This window comes from Zalophus californianus, chromosome 10 (genome assembly GCF_009762305.2).
Source record: "Zalophus californianus isolate mZalCal1 chromosome 10, mZalCal1.pri.v2, whole genome shotgun sequence".
NCBI classification, from domain to species: domain Eukaryota; kingdom Metazoa; phylum Chordata; class Mammalia; order Carnivora; family Otariidae; genus Zalophus; species Zalophus californianus.
Genome location: NC_045604.1, coordinates 6,318,910 through 6,335,333, shown reverse-complemented (window position 1 = coordinate 6,335,333; position 16,424 = coordinate 6,318,910). Strand labels below are relative to the sequence as shown.

The 16,424-nt window shown below is 40.3% G+C and overlaps 2 protein-coding genes and 1 long non-coding RNA gene across 3 annotated transcripts in view; 1 reads left to right on the top strand and 2 right to left on the bottom strand.

Moving 5' to 3' along the window:
• ATF6 (activating transcription factor 6) overlaps nt 1–16,424 on the bottom strand; it is a gene marked incomplete at its 5' end in the record, with an annotated part of 204,815 nt that overhangs the window by 82,915 nt on the left and 105,476 nt on the right. The window lies entirely within an intron of this gene.
• On the bottom strand, nt 361–1,711 carry LOC113932293 (proteasome activator complex subunit 3-like). Its single transcript, XM_035722164.1, has one exon. The coding sequence runs from the start codon at nt 1,619–1,621 to the stop codon at nt 881–883; it is 741 nt and encodes a 246-aa protein (XP_035578057.1). The 5' UTR covers nt 1,622–1,711; the 3' UTR covers nt 361–880.
• Nucleotides 1,882–7,750, top strand: LOC113932295. Its single transcript, XR_003523028.2, has 3 exons — nt 1,882–2,158; nt 5,951–6,100; nt 7,259–7,750. It is a non-coding gene; the product is annotated as an uncharacterized LOC113932295 (long non-coding RNA).

The following is a 16,424-nucleotide window of genomic DNA, read 5'->3' as shown; positions in this document are numbered from 1 at the left end:
AATTCAACTGAGGGGGGGAAAAAAGTAAACGTGATACAAAGCTTAAAGGATTTAGCAGGAACAAATGAATACACAGAAAAAATTCTAAGGTGTGTGAAAGGAAACCGGAAGATGCGGAGATGGTAGAAAGTTGTGCAAGGAAGCAGTTTTCACAGATTCCTCTTCATTCTAAGGGAGGTAGGGCTGTCCATTTCTTTAGAACAATGAAGATCTGTTACTCTTTATATGCTCATTTTTCTTACACATCAGAGCTGGAAAACATCAAGGGTGTAAGTCCAAATGAAGACAGAAATCCTATACATGTGAAGATTACAGTTCAGATAAGCACACTTAGTACATCATAAAATGTTAAAACCAAGTTTTATTTCAATCTGCCAAACTGGAGACATACAATGACCTAAACACATCCCTTTAAACCCCTTTCCTTGCAAAAAAACAAATGATGGTGGTAAAAGGAGCATTTCTGAGGTTTGAACGAAGTAACGTATAGCAGAACCTTAGGAAAGGCTTTATTTAACTTTCTTTTAAACTTTAGGTTTTTCTTCGAGTAACCCCTGAAACCATTCAATGTCACCAATGCCATAAAAAAGAAACCTTGGCCAACATTCATCTACAAAACTGCTTTTAAAAAATAGCAGTCCTTCTCCTTGGCCAACCCTACCACCTTCTACTAGATGGTTTGTCCCCATCCTCTCAGTGAAAGAAAAGGCAAACAACTACACTAAAAGTATTCAGTGTGAGAATAAAGCTTTATGAAATTGTCACTAAACATAATGCACATTTCCAGTCGCTTTGTCACCTGTAGAGTCATTAATAACCCCTTTTGGCTGCCTGAACAGCTCAGCCACCTCCTGAAGGAAAGAGGGGTGGAGAAAGGTCCTCAGTAGAGGTTGTCAGTGTTGGTGCTCCGAGGGGTTTTGATCTTCTCGATGTTTTTGAGGATTACGTCGTGCAAGGTGGCATACTGGTTCCGAACATGCAGCAGGATCTGGCGCACACTCAGATACTCGTTTTCGTCTACCTCGGCTACAGTGCGGCGATAATCTTCCACCTGGGGGTACTTCACTATCTTGGACACCAGCTTGGCCCTGGTGTTGTAGTAGGTGGAGAAGCGGCGCAGATAGGAGGCTGCGGTGCTCTCCACGGTCCACAGCTGGTCCACGGTGTCCTCCTGGATGGACACTCCGAAGTTGTTGCCGTCCTCCACCTTCGGGATGAGCAGCTGCACCCACATCCGCACCGTGTTGCATTTCTCTCTCAGCAGCTCGATCTCGGGTTTTACCCACTCAATCAGCTCCACCAGATGCTGGTTGCTCCGCAGCAGCCGTCCCTCGCCCCCTGGCAGTGCCGGCACTTTGACCGTGGACTGGGCCTGCAGAGGCGGCGGGTCCCGGTTGGGCCCGTCCCCCGCGGTGTCGGGCACGGCGGGGGGCTCCGGGGCGGGCACCGAACGGATTCTGGACAGGTCTTGCAGTCGGAGCTCCTGGACCCGACTATCCAGCTCCGACAGCTTCTGAGGGAAGAAGGTGGACACCAGAGCCTCGGCCTCCTGCGCGATGCGGGCGCGAAATGAATCCACTTTCCCCTGCACGTCCTGTTCCAGCTTCAGCGGGGAAGCCATGACGTCCAGGGGCGTCGAGCGTTGGGGCGGACACCACCCGGGTTCCCCCCGCCGCCGCAGGGTGGCCTTGAGCTTCCGCCGCCAACAACTCCCAACAGACCACGCCCAGCCACGCCGGAAATGACGTCCTGGAGTCCCGGCGGCCCATGCGGGGGCGGGGGGAAGGGAGCCGCGCGCGGACCATGCCCTCCCAGCGACGCCCCAGCCGAGTGGCCCCGCTTCCTGGGTCACGTGGGGGTGGGGGGTTGGGGAGAGGAGTCTCTGCGGATCCAGTTCCCCGGAGCAGCCCGTTTACCCCACCCACCTCCGGGCCTCTCCGCCGGAACCTGTGCCGGATTGATGGCTCCAAAGGACATCGTTAAACTTAAGCACCGTGAAGACCAAGCAACGACAAGTCGATGTACTTTACAAAGGAGCTCAAGGAAATCCATGATCCCTGGACTCCGGACACACAAGTCTCTTTTGAAAGGCACCTCGAGGAATGAGCTCTCCAGAGTAAGGCTCACTTCTGGAGAGCCAGAAGTCACACCTTTACTGGTAACTTGAGCGAAGCCATGCTTTTCCCCTTACAAAGTCAGAAGTGGTTCCCCCTTCACTATGGTATTTTAATCAAGTTAGTAAAGTTCGGAGCTCTTCTATGGCTTACTTCATACAACTTTTAGTTTGAGTTACAAATGTTAAGGTCTAGGATTCTTCTTAAAGCTCATCTTCTTTGGGATAATTAACAATTTGAATCTGGACTGTAAAAGTATCAAATATCCTGAATTTGAGAATTATATTGTAGTTACAGAAGTGAATACCCTTTTTTTAAATACACACTACAGTATTAAGGGATAAAGTGACATGATATATTTAAACTATTCTCAGATGGTTTGCAAAAATAGTGTGCATGTATAGGTGTATAGAGAAAGAATGTTAAAGCATGTGGGGAAATGTTAAAAATTGATGAATCTACATAAAGGTGTATGGGAGTTCAATATTAGTTGTAACTCTTCTGAAGCTTGAACTTATTTCAAAATAAAAAAATGAAAAAAACTACATTTCCCCTAAAGGCTTCCAGAATCATAAAGACAAATTCTATAACCTTCTAAAATTTCACTCCATTCTTTATTTTCATTTCCCTGAGATACTTTCCTTTTGTTCTTTGCAACACCACAGTGCATGCCTTTGATTTATACTTAAATTACTGAAGTTTAGTTCAAAAAAGGATTATTCTAAAGATGCTATAGTATAGTTCTGAATGTAACTGTCACCTCAATTGGACTGTAAACTTCAGGACATAGGTCAAGTCTTAATTTGTTGCCATCACATGTGGCACAAGGCCTGGCATGGATCAGGTGCTCCATACATGTCTGACGAAATGACCTTGAATTAGTAAGATTTTAGCAAACCATAATTTCACAAGATCTAGAACGAAAAACAAAGTGTCAATAAGACAAACATGTTACAGGTTGGTCTCCCCAGCAAGCAGACAGAGATTGCTTATAGCAGGTTTATCAAGGAGTGTTCTTGAGAAAGGACCTGTGAAAAGGAAGAGACAGAACAGAGGGAGAAGTTAAGGCACTGATGCAATCTCAGAGCCTCAGTAGACCCCAGGGGAAACCAGGAAAGCCCCTTCACAGTTGTCCTGATTTGGGGACAAGACAATTCCTGAAGAGGGCTGTTGCAGGACTTCCAGCAGCTGGAAAATAAATTCTTTAGTTCTGAGGCAGGAACTGGGGAGGGCATCCAAGCTTCAAGTACACATGTATCATAGTAAGATACCTATACTAACAAACTAGCAATTTAAGTTGTATTCAAGTCAAAAGTCAACTGTGTTCAGCCCTAATTAGGGGCTGAAATTTGTGTTTAGATCACTGCACGTCTTGGAATGTGACAAAGAAGGATGTGGTGGAGGGAATTATATTTCCAGATAGGTGTTTGGATAAAGGTGCGTATGTATTGTGGCTCTATGGGGATGTGGGGGGGCTACCGGGGAATACTGGTAAGTTGGATCTTAGGGTATCTGGGAAAGTGGCAGCAACTGAAGCAGGAAAAGTAAGCAAAGACCAGCTCAGGGAGGCAGGGCCCTCTTTGCCATCTTGAAGTTGGATTTAATAAAAGCCAACAAAGGGATTCAGGCGGGGCGGGGGGAACCCACACAGATGGATGACTTCAGTGGGGAGGTAGATATGATGAAGAGGGAGATAGATAAAGGAAGAGGGCCTGCTGATTTAACCCAAGTGGTAAAGAATGCCTCTTTCAGAGTGATGGCAATGGGGCTAGAGAGAAGACTCTAGAGAGTTTTAGGAAGTGTAATTACAGTACCTGGTGATAGTTTTGGATGTGGAGAGATGAGAAAAGACAGATTTCGATATTATTATTTTTTTTTTTGGTTAGAGAAAAATTTTCTATTTATACATTAAACTTCTAAGAGATGACTTGGGTATATATACATTTTTATACATGCAAATTTACATTCAAGTTATGGGAATTCAGATAGGGTAATCAACAGAAAAGGAAAATCAAATCTTGAAACATGACCACGGTTTTCCCATATCTTGATTTTCTTCATAACTTTATGAAGATTACAAGGGCGCTACTATGGAAATTCTCTTTAATGTGAAAAACGTCCTCAATGTTATATATGGTTTATCGAATTGTTACTCTATTTTCAAAGAGAATATTTCTAGTTAATGGGTACTTACTTTCTACTTACGACACAGACTAATGCAGCCATTTATATGAAATTATTTTCTTTCATTGAGAATAGGATATAAAATCCTTTGGGGCGGCTCAGCTGCTCTTTTCTCTAGTGCGGTGTAAGAATTTTATTTATTCATAATATGTTTCTTGTTCTTGTTAATTAGAGCAGCAGTTGTAGGAAAATGACAGCTCCTAATTTTTCTTTCCCCACTGACCACCAGCATCAGCAGTTGTTTTTTTAAATTATTTAATGCACTTGCATGCCTTGATTCGGCCCATGAAATTAACACTGAATGCTAACAGGTGGAGGAAGGCTGGCAACAGCTGTGTAGAGTGTTGTCTTGTTCAGGTTTCTCCCTTCTCACAGTTGGCAGGGTTCAGCATATACTGATGGCAATAATGACACACCACTTTAATTTTAGGAATACCTACAAATTTGTGGATTGATTTATCCTTTAAATATCCTCCAACTCTGAAACTATGCCCCTGAAGAAAGGATTCTGTGGTCCTATGTATGAGTTCCATTTGTAAAATTATTCTAAGCAACTGTTGTTGTGTCAACTCTTAGATACAAATGTAACTGAGGATACAGACTGGAATTTAATCCTTCAAGATACTTAATTTTCAGGTGCCTGGGTGGCTCAGTTGGTTAAGTGACTGCCTTCATCAGGTCATGATCCTGGAGTCCCAGGATCGAGTCCAGTCCCGCATCCATCGGGCTTCCTGCTCAGCCAGGGAGTCGGCTTTCTCCCTCTGACCCTCCCCTCCCCTCATGCTTTCTCTCTCTCTCAAATAAATAAAAATCTTTTAAAAAAATATTATTTCCCCACTGATTTCTGTCAATAAGTTAGGAGAAAAATAATCAATGGGGCTAAACCTAGATTAAGATTCTGATGAGTGGTAATATTTATCCCCTTCTGTTTATGAATTCCTCATCACCAGGTTGCAATGGATCTTAAATTATCTAGGCCAAAGGGCTTCATTCACAACTTATGATTACCCCCCCAGTGAGCATAAAAGGCTTAGTTTCTACTATGTAGTACTGCGAACCCTGCCAGAGTCACTTTCTAGAGTAGACAAATATCTCACGTCCCCTTCCTCCACTCTTCCTCCTAGACTGCTGCAGGTAAGGGCACAGAAATAAACAAGGTAGGGGCACCTGCTACCCTGCCCTTTGGTCAGTGGTCACTGCCAGTTCAGCGTCTCCAGAACCAGTCTCCAGATGGGACCTGTGCACGCCTTTCATGAAGACAAATGCTGCTAGAGCATGTGGCTAAGCCATGCCGTTTCCCCACTGTATTCCAACCCCGGCTTTGCTACTTACTAGCCACGGGACCCTGCTCAGTTATTTAACCTCCCCAAGCTTCGTTTTCATCTATAAAATGGGCAATATAACATAGTGATCTTGTAAAAGTTGCTTTGAGGATGAAGTTAGTTAATCCATGTAGTTTAGCACAGTGCCTCGAACATGGTAACTGCTCAGTAAATGTTAGCCATTAATGAAGGAGAGTCTCCTCATCAACATTTCAACATCTCCCTTCACCCTTTGAAATGGAGAACTGTGAGTTCTATACAGACAAACCAAGATATAATTTTCTTGTTCACGGTCTTGTTATATATCACTGATGAGTCACTGTATTACAGAGTTGAATGTAAACAACAACAACAAAAAAACTGGCTTGCATCTGAGATCATCAGTATTTAGAGGCCCTATCACAGAGCGCAGGTGAAGCAAGCACAAACTTTACTGGCCACTGCGGCTGCAAAGTACATTTCTCAGCTGAACCCCTTCTGGTGAGTCATGTTTTCATCTAGTTTCATATTACTTTATCTTACAAATGACCATAATTGGTACAGTTTGTTAACAATGATGTCTACTATCAGCGATCTCTAAGATCACTGATTAGCAAAAATCTATTGACCTCTGGGTCCTAGATTCTTGACTTTTTAAAATGCTTTGGCCAGTGACTTTCTAACCAACGCCACTGATTGCTTCCTTGTTTACAAAATCCCTGTTCTGGATGAACAATGAATCCTCTAGTTCTGCATTTCTCATACTGCAGTCCATCAGTTCTCTGTATTTTGTGAATTCACTTTGATGATAAAATCATTGATGTAAGCATATTCTGGGGTCATAACTGCCATGCAATTTGGGGGCCCATAATTATATTTTTTATGATTATGATACCACCAAGTACCATTACTTTAATTGATCAGAGAGAGGGGAGCCAGTAATATTAGGTATGGTTATTTCTTTTACCCCTCCTCCCAAAAACCTGTTAAGGCAAAGGTTTTCTTATTGGGTCAAAGAGAAATCTGGAGGGAGAATTAGGTTATCAGAGAGTACTCAACAGTAAGGAAATGTCTAAGGAAACACTGAAAGAATGTGCACCATGAGAGTCAGCATCACCTTCATTTGTCAGTAGTGACTCTTCCACAAAAACGTTATCCTTTTTACATAAATTCATGTTGTTGATTTTAATTTTATCTTTGTAATTTTATTTATATTTAAGTTACACAATTATTTTGGTTTCTTTAAAGTGTTTTTTTTTTTTAATTTATTTGAGAGAGAGAGCGCTAGCAGGGGGGAGGGCAGAGGAACAGGGAGGGGGAGAAGCAGACTTCCTGCTTAGCAAGGAGCCCATCGCGGGGCTCATTCCCTGGACCCTGAGATCATGACCTGAGTAGAAGGCAGACACTTAACTGACTGAACCACCCAGGTGCCCATAATTATTTTGGTTTTTTATAGATGTAAATATACAAGTGTAAGATGTTCTGAAAACTTAGTTCAGTGTTTGTATGTGCTTAAACAATGCCTAATAATAATGCTGGGAAATTTCTTCCTTTAAAAGAAATCATTTCCTTTGAAAATACACTCTTCTAATACCCTGTACAAACAATCAGAGTTATCTCCCTGAAATGCATGTCTGACCATATTTCCATCTTCTACAGGTAAGGACCAAATTCCTTAAGCATGGCCCACAAGTTCCTTCATGACTGGATCCTGTCATCTTTTATTTCCCAGAACCTAGTCTACATTTCCCAACAGGTTCTCTCTCACATCCTCTGTGTTCACGTCTTCACTGCTTTCCAGGTGAAATGCTGCATTGCTTCATCTTCCTCCCACTCTCCACCCTACTCATTCATCCTTCTATAATCAACTCAAGGAGTGTTTATGAAGACACCTGCTCTGGTACCACCTTCTCCTTCCTAGGTGGGGTTAGTGTTCCTGGCACAAGTGACGTAGTGTAGTAATATCTCCCTCATAGAGCTGCTGAGGGGATTAAATGAACAACTCACCTATAACAGCTACGACAGTAATTGCTTCATAAATAGCAGATTTATTTGTAATCTTAGAATATTCTGCATATATCTCTTTCATAGTTCCTATCACAGTGCTGCAATTTTAGATTTGCAAGTCACTTTTCTCCACTATAATAACTTTGGGAAGGCAAGGATTTGGGCTTCTTCATTTTTATGCAGTCTGTGGTAACAGAGGGTCTGGTAATAGCAAGTGTTCAATGCACATTTACTGAATGAATAAATGAATTAATGAAGCAAAATAGGATACATTTATCAGACAGGACCTGACTAGCAGAAGAGATGGGACTCTCGAGCAACTTACCTTTTTCTTTTTGTTCCCCTGGAGAGTTTGCTGAACTGTGCTACAGCACATAAATCCCTTGTGGAGTCTCACAGCAGCCTTCTGGGCTGAACTCTTCGGGGATTTATATAGGAAAAGTAGGGACCAGATTTCTTTTCCCCACCATTGCAGAATTTGACATTCTGCTTCTGACTGTGGTAACAGCCAGAATTCTGGTAGTCACCGCATTGCTTAGTTCTACAAAATCGCCCTCACTTAAATAACCGGAGTTGCTCTGTAGAACAGTAGTTGTGCAGTACTGTGTTTGTGCAAAGTGAACATACTGGGGAGTACTCGAGAGGTACACACAAGGAATAAGGGTGATGCTGGCTCTGACTCATGCTCCTACTGTTTATTTATAGCTTCTATTAGTATGGGATTTGTTTTATTTGGCAAAAATACAAGATTTCAACTGACTGAGAGAGGAAGATGTAAGAAAATGCCTAAGCATAAAACTTCTACAGCTGAATAATAATCTGTAACTCGGTGCTGGATCAACAGGCTCCCCAGGGGCTGCAGCAAGCTGAAACCACTCCAGAATTACAAATTTCATGAGCTGTAGACTTTACTGCTAAAAGTAAAGTAAGTGGTTAAGTTAACTAAAGATTTTATTCCTCCATAGACACTTCCATTTATAAATGCTAAATTCACTAGCTGAGGCTAAATTTTGTGGTTAGTATACAAAATATATACAATGAGTTTTAATTTCTCTAAATGATTTTCACCAACAGAAATGGTCAAAAACCAAAATTTTAAATTTAAAAACACAAGCCAAAGATTTTATATGCTTCAACCTGGGAAAAAAAAGTACTTTCTCAATGTTCATTTAAAATTACTCTCTGCCCTCTTACTCTGATTTCCCTTTTTAAAGAATTTATTTGAGAGAGGGTGAGAGCGAGCACATGCACAAGCAAGGGCAGAGGGAGAGAGAGAATTTCAAGCAAACTTCCTGCTGAGCGCAGAGCCCAACGCAGGGCTTGATCTCATCACCCTGAGACCATGACCTGAGCCGAAATCAAGCGTCAGATGCTTAACAGACTAGGCTACCCAAGTGCGCCTCTGATTTTCCTTTATGGCATTTATCACAAATAAAAACAACTGAGTCTGGAGTTGTTTTAGTTCTAATAAGCGTTTTGCTTAAGAACACTGTCTTCTTCCTAATGTAAGCTGAACACAAAATTGGTAAAATAATTCTAAGAGGATAACAGCTTTCAAATAATCAGCAATCATAAAAGAACAGAAATTAGGTTGACCATTTCTTTCTGTATGATACAGTATTATAAATACTTAGATATTTATACTAAAAAATAAAGGAAGATAAACTTTGTAACAAAAAAGCTGACCCCAAAACCTCAGCCTTAAGTGAAGTTGTTTCATCAGAATAGACACGAGCTATTTTTATAAATCTGAACTCATTATTTTATCATTAATTTTTTTATCTTTTTAATAATCAATGGACTTCTACTATATATAATAATGTAAGGGTTAACAAGCTTCATCTAAAAATGAGAAAGAACCACAACTTTGTACAGTAACATTTATTAATAATTACTAAACATATGCTGATATAATTGTTTTAAAAATCTAATATATGATTGTATTTATATACTATTAATACTTATAAGAAAACAATAAGACTGACTGAATGCTACAAGGAAAATAATGTTTCTTATATCCTCTGGATGAACTCATGACATACCACTCATATGGCTCCTATCTGATATCAATATGGAAAGGTCAGATTAAAGACTACATAGCTTCTTTCCAGCCATTAGCTGATGTCATGACATCCATCAAAATGAATGTGATATAGTCAGTTTGAATAAACACTAAAAGAGGAGAATATGTTCTATCCCTTCCCCAATCACCTCAGAATCTTGTGAAATGGAAAAACAACAGAAAGAGGGATCAAAGGAAGCCAATCTCTCACGTACTTTCCAGGCAGGACAGAGTGGGGAGTCAGACCAAGGGGAAGAGGTGGGTTGACAGCCCTGTTGAAGGTGTGGCTGATCCCACAGGAAGGAAGCGATGAAGGGGGCAGGAAGCCCTAGGAAGAGGGCCCCCCACCCCGTTGGGTCCCCAGGGGATCTTTCTTCCCTCCCCCACATGAGGCAGATGTCAGCTGTCTGCCAACCCCCACCCTCCAGGAATGCCCTTGTCCAGGGAATGCCCACCACACTGTCCCGGTCAGACTGTTTCCTCCTTGGCCTGCCTCCCTCCGTCCTCTAAACCTTTATTTCTGATTTCTATTTCAGGGAATTTGGGACCCAAGTTAAACTACAACAGTGCCACCAACACCAAATCTTTCAGGAAAAAAATAAAAAGAAATTAACAAAAAATATATTAATGAAAAAGTCTTAAAAAAAAGAAGAGCAAGGGCATCTGGGTGGCGCAGTTGGTTGAACGTCCAACTCTTGGGTTTCAGCTCCGGTCATGCTCTCAGGCTTGTGAGATCGAGCCCCGCCTCAGGCTTGCACTCAGCTCAGAGTCACCTTGAGTTTCCCTCTCCTCCCTCTGCTCCCTACCCATGCACACATGCGCATGCACACACAAAATCCCTAAAATAATTCTTAAAAAAAAAAAAAGCAGGGCACTTGGGTGGCTCTGTTGGTTAAGCGTCTGCCTTTGCTCAGGTCATGATCCCGGGGTCCTGGGATCAAGCCCCACATCAGGGAGCCCGCTTCTCCCTCTCTGTCGCTCCCCCTGCTCGTGCTCTCTCTGACAAATAAATTAAAAAAAAGAGAGAGCACAGAAAAGCTGGTGTCTACTGTTACTCAGTTTTTCTGTACGTCATCTACATATCTAGTTTGTGAAGACATCACATGAAATGAACACTGAATTAGTATCAACACAGTAGCTCAGGCGGTTAAGTGTGACTCTTGATTTTGACTCAGGGTCGTGAGATGCAGCCCCGCACTGGGCTCTGTGCTGGGCGTGGAGCTGCTTAAGATTCTCTCTCTTGGGGCACCTGTGTCTCAGTCAGTTAAGCGTCTGCCTTCAGCTCAGGTCATGATCCCGGAGTCCTGGGATTGAGCCCTGAGTTGGGCTCCCTGCTCAGCGGGAAGTCTGCTTCTCCCTCTCCCTCTGCTTATGCATGGCTCGCTCGCTCTCAAATAAATAAAATCTTTAAAAAAAAAAAATAAGGTTCTCCCCTACCCCCACTCGTGCTCTCTCTCTCAAATAAAATAACTAAAATCACTTTTTAAAAAGGCTATTATAAGAGGTTATACTATGAGGGAGATTCTGTTTGGAAAAGCCCTTCCTTTCAAATTATGATTCCCTTTCCCCACAAAAGGGACACAGGGTATCTAAATCAAGCCTTCATAAACCTAGATAACAGTAATGTAAAAGCCACTGTACAATCTTGCAGATTTCATACTTTCCAAATGTGCCAATTTTTCTGTCTGTTGATGGAAGTTAAGGAAAATAATAGCATCAAAATGAATCTCTATGGGGAGCTGAGGTTGGGAGGGATCATGGATGACGGTGCTTACATCTAATGAAAAACAATCTCCCCTTGGCCTATCCATTTATAGGTTCTTCCAACCATAAGCCATAACCTTCAAAGGTCAAGCCCCTAACAGACATATACTGAACACCCTACTATGTGTTAAGTACGGTGCTGGTACTTAGTTTTTCATTTAAACTTATTAACCTAAAAGAAGTTAATTATAATATTACTATATTAGAGATAAGGACATTGAGGCTCTGAAAAGCATTCCCTTATAATCTTTGAGTTTGTAAGCAGTAGAACAAGGCTGGATGAAATCCACATTCACCTGACTCCAGAGTCCATGCCTCATGACTGCCTACCAGAAAATGCTCTATCAAGCCCCCCAAAAGTGACTTTCTCCACTAAACTAAAAAGTAATGACTCATGATTAAGTGGAAAGGCTTTTTTTTCTTACTTCTGAATAAGGCTGCACAATGCTACAGGATGAACTATCTATACCCTGTGCTATTTTTTTACTCTTTAAACCAATCCTAAAATATGTGTATATGTAGGTATGTGTATATATACATATTCATACACACAGAATACATATATTTTTAGAAGACTAATTCTAGGGTCTAATTCTGCATCTTTCTTTTTAAATAAAAAAAACTGCTAGCAGATTAAACAGAAAGTAGCAGACACTTCTAAGACACTTCTTTAATTTTAGTTCCTGTTTCACTTACTCTTCTGTGTATTTCCTACCACTGTGATCTGTATGGGCACATGTCATGTGTTTATTTCAACTGGTCTCCAGAATCTTGGTTTGGCAATATCTTCTGCTACCCATTACACTTTTGCTATAATTATCTACAGTATATGTTATGTTTCCAAAGAGTATAAATAACATTTCATTGGTTAAGTATAAAGACTGGAAATTTGAAGTTGAAGAAGTTCAATCGCAGGATACTGTTTTAAGAAGTTCAGCAAAGTGTACAACCTAACAAGTTAAGGATAACACAAAGGAAACTAACAGCCTGGTATAACCTTTTAAACTTGGCTTTGCTTTAGTTCTTCCATCAAAAGCTATTGGATGAAAACATAGCACTGAGTATCATACAATACTGGATTCCATATATAAAAAATGAACTTTGATTCATCCCTGCACCATTTACAAAATTAAAACTCAAAATGGATCACAGACCTACATATAACCTAAAACTGTAAAACTTTTAGAAGAAAACATGAGAAAATCTTTGTGACTCTGGGATATGTAAAGAATTCTTACAACAAAAACTATCCATAAAAGAAAGAGCTGATAAATTGGACTTCATTAAAATTAAGAATTTCTGCTCTTTGAAAAACACTAATAAGAAACTGAAAAGTCAAGCAACAGACTGAGAGAAAATGTATCCAAATCACGTATCTGATAAGGAACTTGTATCTAGAATATATAAAGAACTTTCAAACCAATTATAAGAAAACAACTCAATTAAAAATGGACAAAAGATTTGAACAAAGATATGTGAAAAAGATGGTTAAAATTATTAGTCATTAAGGAAATATAATATGTATGATTCCTTCATATCAAATCTTTTTTTAATGTAAACAAATTTATAGTAACAGAAGATCAGTGATTGCCTAATGAGAGGGGAGAGAGTGAGTAGGGAGAAATTACAAAGTGGCAAGAAGAAACAACTTTTGGGAATGACGGCCTTGTCATTCCAAGTGGAAAAGTATGAGTGTTGAAGTACCTACCTCCACATCCTTGTCAACACTTGATATGGCCAGTCTTTTTAATTCTAGCCATTCTAATAGGTGTGTAGTTATATCTCATGGTTTTATTTTTTTTTTTAAGATTGCATTTATCTACTTGACAGAGACAGCGAGAGAGGGAACACAAGCAGGGGGAGTGGGAGAGGGAGAAGCAGGTTTCCAGCTGAGCAGGGAGCCCAATGCGGGGCTCGATCCCAGGACCCTGGGATCATGACCTGAACCGAAGGCAGACGCTTAACAACTGAGCCACCCAGGCGCCCCCTGTTCCCTTTTATAGGCAAATTTTTAAAATTGTTATGTTGTCCTCATTTCCTTACTGCTTAATCCATTGTTAATCTTTTTTAAAGACTTTATTTATGAGAGAGAGAGAGAGAGGAGGTGGAGAAGCAGAGGGAGAGAAACAAGCAGGACTCTGCGCTGAGTGTGGCGGCTGAGGCGGGACTTGATCCCAGGACAGTGAGATCATGACCTGACCTGAAACCAAGAGTCGGACACTTCACTGACTGAGCAACGCAGATGCCCCCATCGTTGATCTAACTTTCGCTTCCATCTCATCACTAAAGGGCTCTTGTCAAGGACAAGACAATGACTTTTATGTTGACACAGCCAGTGGATATTTACCTTCATCTTAACTGACCTCTCAGCAGAATTCAAGTCAACCACTCCTTCCCTCTTAAAAACATCTTTCCTGGCTTTCCTTCTACGTTGCTGGTTGTTCTACTTCAGTTTTGTTTATTAAGTTTAACCTTCTCTAATGGAATCTCTCATTTGGTCCTGGGTCCCCTTCCTCCTCTACATTCTCTTCCTAGATGATTCCATCACTGTCATGGACTTAAAAAGCTCTAAACTGTCAATTCCTAAATTCACCTTCTTAGCTCAGACTTCTCTCCCCAGGTCCTAAATTCACAGAGCCAATGTGACATATTCCCCTGAAATATCTCAAAGACATTTCAAACTTAAACATGTCCTTGGGCGCCTGGGTGGCTCAGTTGGTTAAGCGACTGCCTTCAGCTCAGGTCATGATCCTGGAGTCCCAGGATCGAGTCCCGCATCGGGCTCCCTGCTCGGCGGAGAGTCTGCTTCTCCCTCTGACCCTCCCCTGTCTCATGCTCTCTCTCTATCTCATTCTCTCTCTCAAATGAATAAATAAAATCTTTAAAAAAAAAAAAAACAAACTTAAACATGTCCAAAAAGAACTCTTAGTATTCATACCAAACATATTACCCTGCTCTATCCCAAAACCTTTCATCTCAGTAAATGGTACCACTATGTACTTAGTCACTCAAGCCAGAAATATGAATGTATCTGATACATCTCCAATACCCACTGAATCTATCTGCAAAATGTATTTAGAACCTGTTCATCACACCACTGCCATCATACTGCCTGGACCACTGACAAAGTCTTCTAATTGGTCTCTGTGCTTCTGTCATGTCTTCCTCCCTCTAATCCACTGTTGAGACAACAACTAAACTCACCCTACAAACTCTATCGTTCATGTCATTCAGTTACTTACATCCCTTCATTGGCCCTCAGAATAAAACCCAAACTCCTTACCACAGCTCACAAGTTCTTGCATGATCTGGCACACTATTTATTGTCTCTAATGCAACAGAACATTTCAAATACTATTTGTCAGTTAAGTTACAGTGTCATTCTAAGACTAATCATGTAGAGTTCAAAGAAAAAGGAGCTGATTATTTTAAACAAAGATGTGATGAATTCTTTAAACATTAAAATTTGTTACAGCCTTTCATACTAGAAATGAAAAGACCACTGAAAGATCTTACATGTTAGGCTATGCACATACAATAGCTGAGAAACTAATAAAATCTTGGAGAGCTGACCTTGCTCACTGCCTGCTGATGAATCAGTAAAAAAATCATGGCATTGCTACCTTCCAATCATACAGTAACTTATCAAATTAAAGATTTAGCTGCAAGTATGAAGACAAAGTTAATATTTCCACCACAGAATTGTGCTTTTGTTTTACCAATAAAAGAATCTACAGACTTGATGTTTTGTTTATATTCATTTGACAGGAGCTCCAAGTAATCAGCAACAAAGATCTTTTATGGGAATGGCTGGCAACAAACAAAAGCAGTACTAAAATATTTAGGGTTGAATAACTTTTTTGAATCTCATCATTCATCTTGGAACAACTATACTGATATGTACACTGATATGTACATTGATGGTGCAAAAGCAATTCTGGTGCCTTAACATGATGGGACCCAACTATATTAGAGTTCCTTATATTATTTATCTTTATCACCCCTTGTTCAGATACATTCACACCTGCACACAAAGTTTAACAGAAGGATAGCCTTGATAAAACCAATAAAAATTATTAACTTTATTAAATCTTGACCTGAGATTTTTTTAATATTCTGTGTGACAAAACAGGAAATACACATAAAGCACTGCTGCTGCATCACAAAGTATAATGGTTGTCTAGAGGAAAATAATTTGTGTAATTGAGTTGTGAGCTGTACCACCTACTTTTTAATGGAACACCAAGTTTATTTGAAAGAATGTCAGACAAACTGTAGCTATTTAGATTTGGGTATTGATAGACATTTACTTGAAAATGAATTAAGGGAACCTGCCACTTGAAGGAAAACAACTGACAATATTTTTGACAATGGTAAAATTTGAACCTTCAAGCAAAAACTACAATTTTAGAAAACCTGCATCTGCTACCATAACCTTAACAGCTTCCTGATACTTAAAGACTTTTCTGGTAAGATCTGTAGTGGTCTTAAAGAATGTGATTTTTTAAATAATGAATAAGAAAATGTGTGAACGTTTAAAGATCTGCATAACTCAGCCAATATTCTCCAAATGACCAATGTGCGATGTTACAAAATCATGCGCGAGTAAAAGATCCAAAGTGCAAAATAAATCAATGGATTTTAATGTATCAGAGTACTAAAAGTTCATAGACTTGGCTTCTACACTGCAACTAACCTTTAAGAAACTATGTCTTGTTGAATGGTATTGTATCAAAGAATATGCACAATTATCTGAAAGGCTTTAAAAAGATTCCCTCCTTATCCAACTACATTATCTGTGTGAGGCCAGGTTTTCTTTACAGATTTCAACCAAAAAGAAATGATTAATGCAGAAGCAGATACAAGAATCCAGCTGGATTCTATTTAGCCATATACTAAAGAGATCCATAATAACATTAAGACCATGCCACTCTTCTCACTAACGTTTCTTTGTGTTTGGAAACTATAAAGGAGTTATGAAACCAAAAAGTT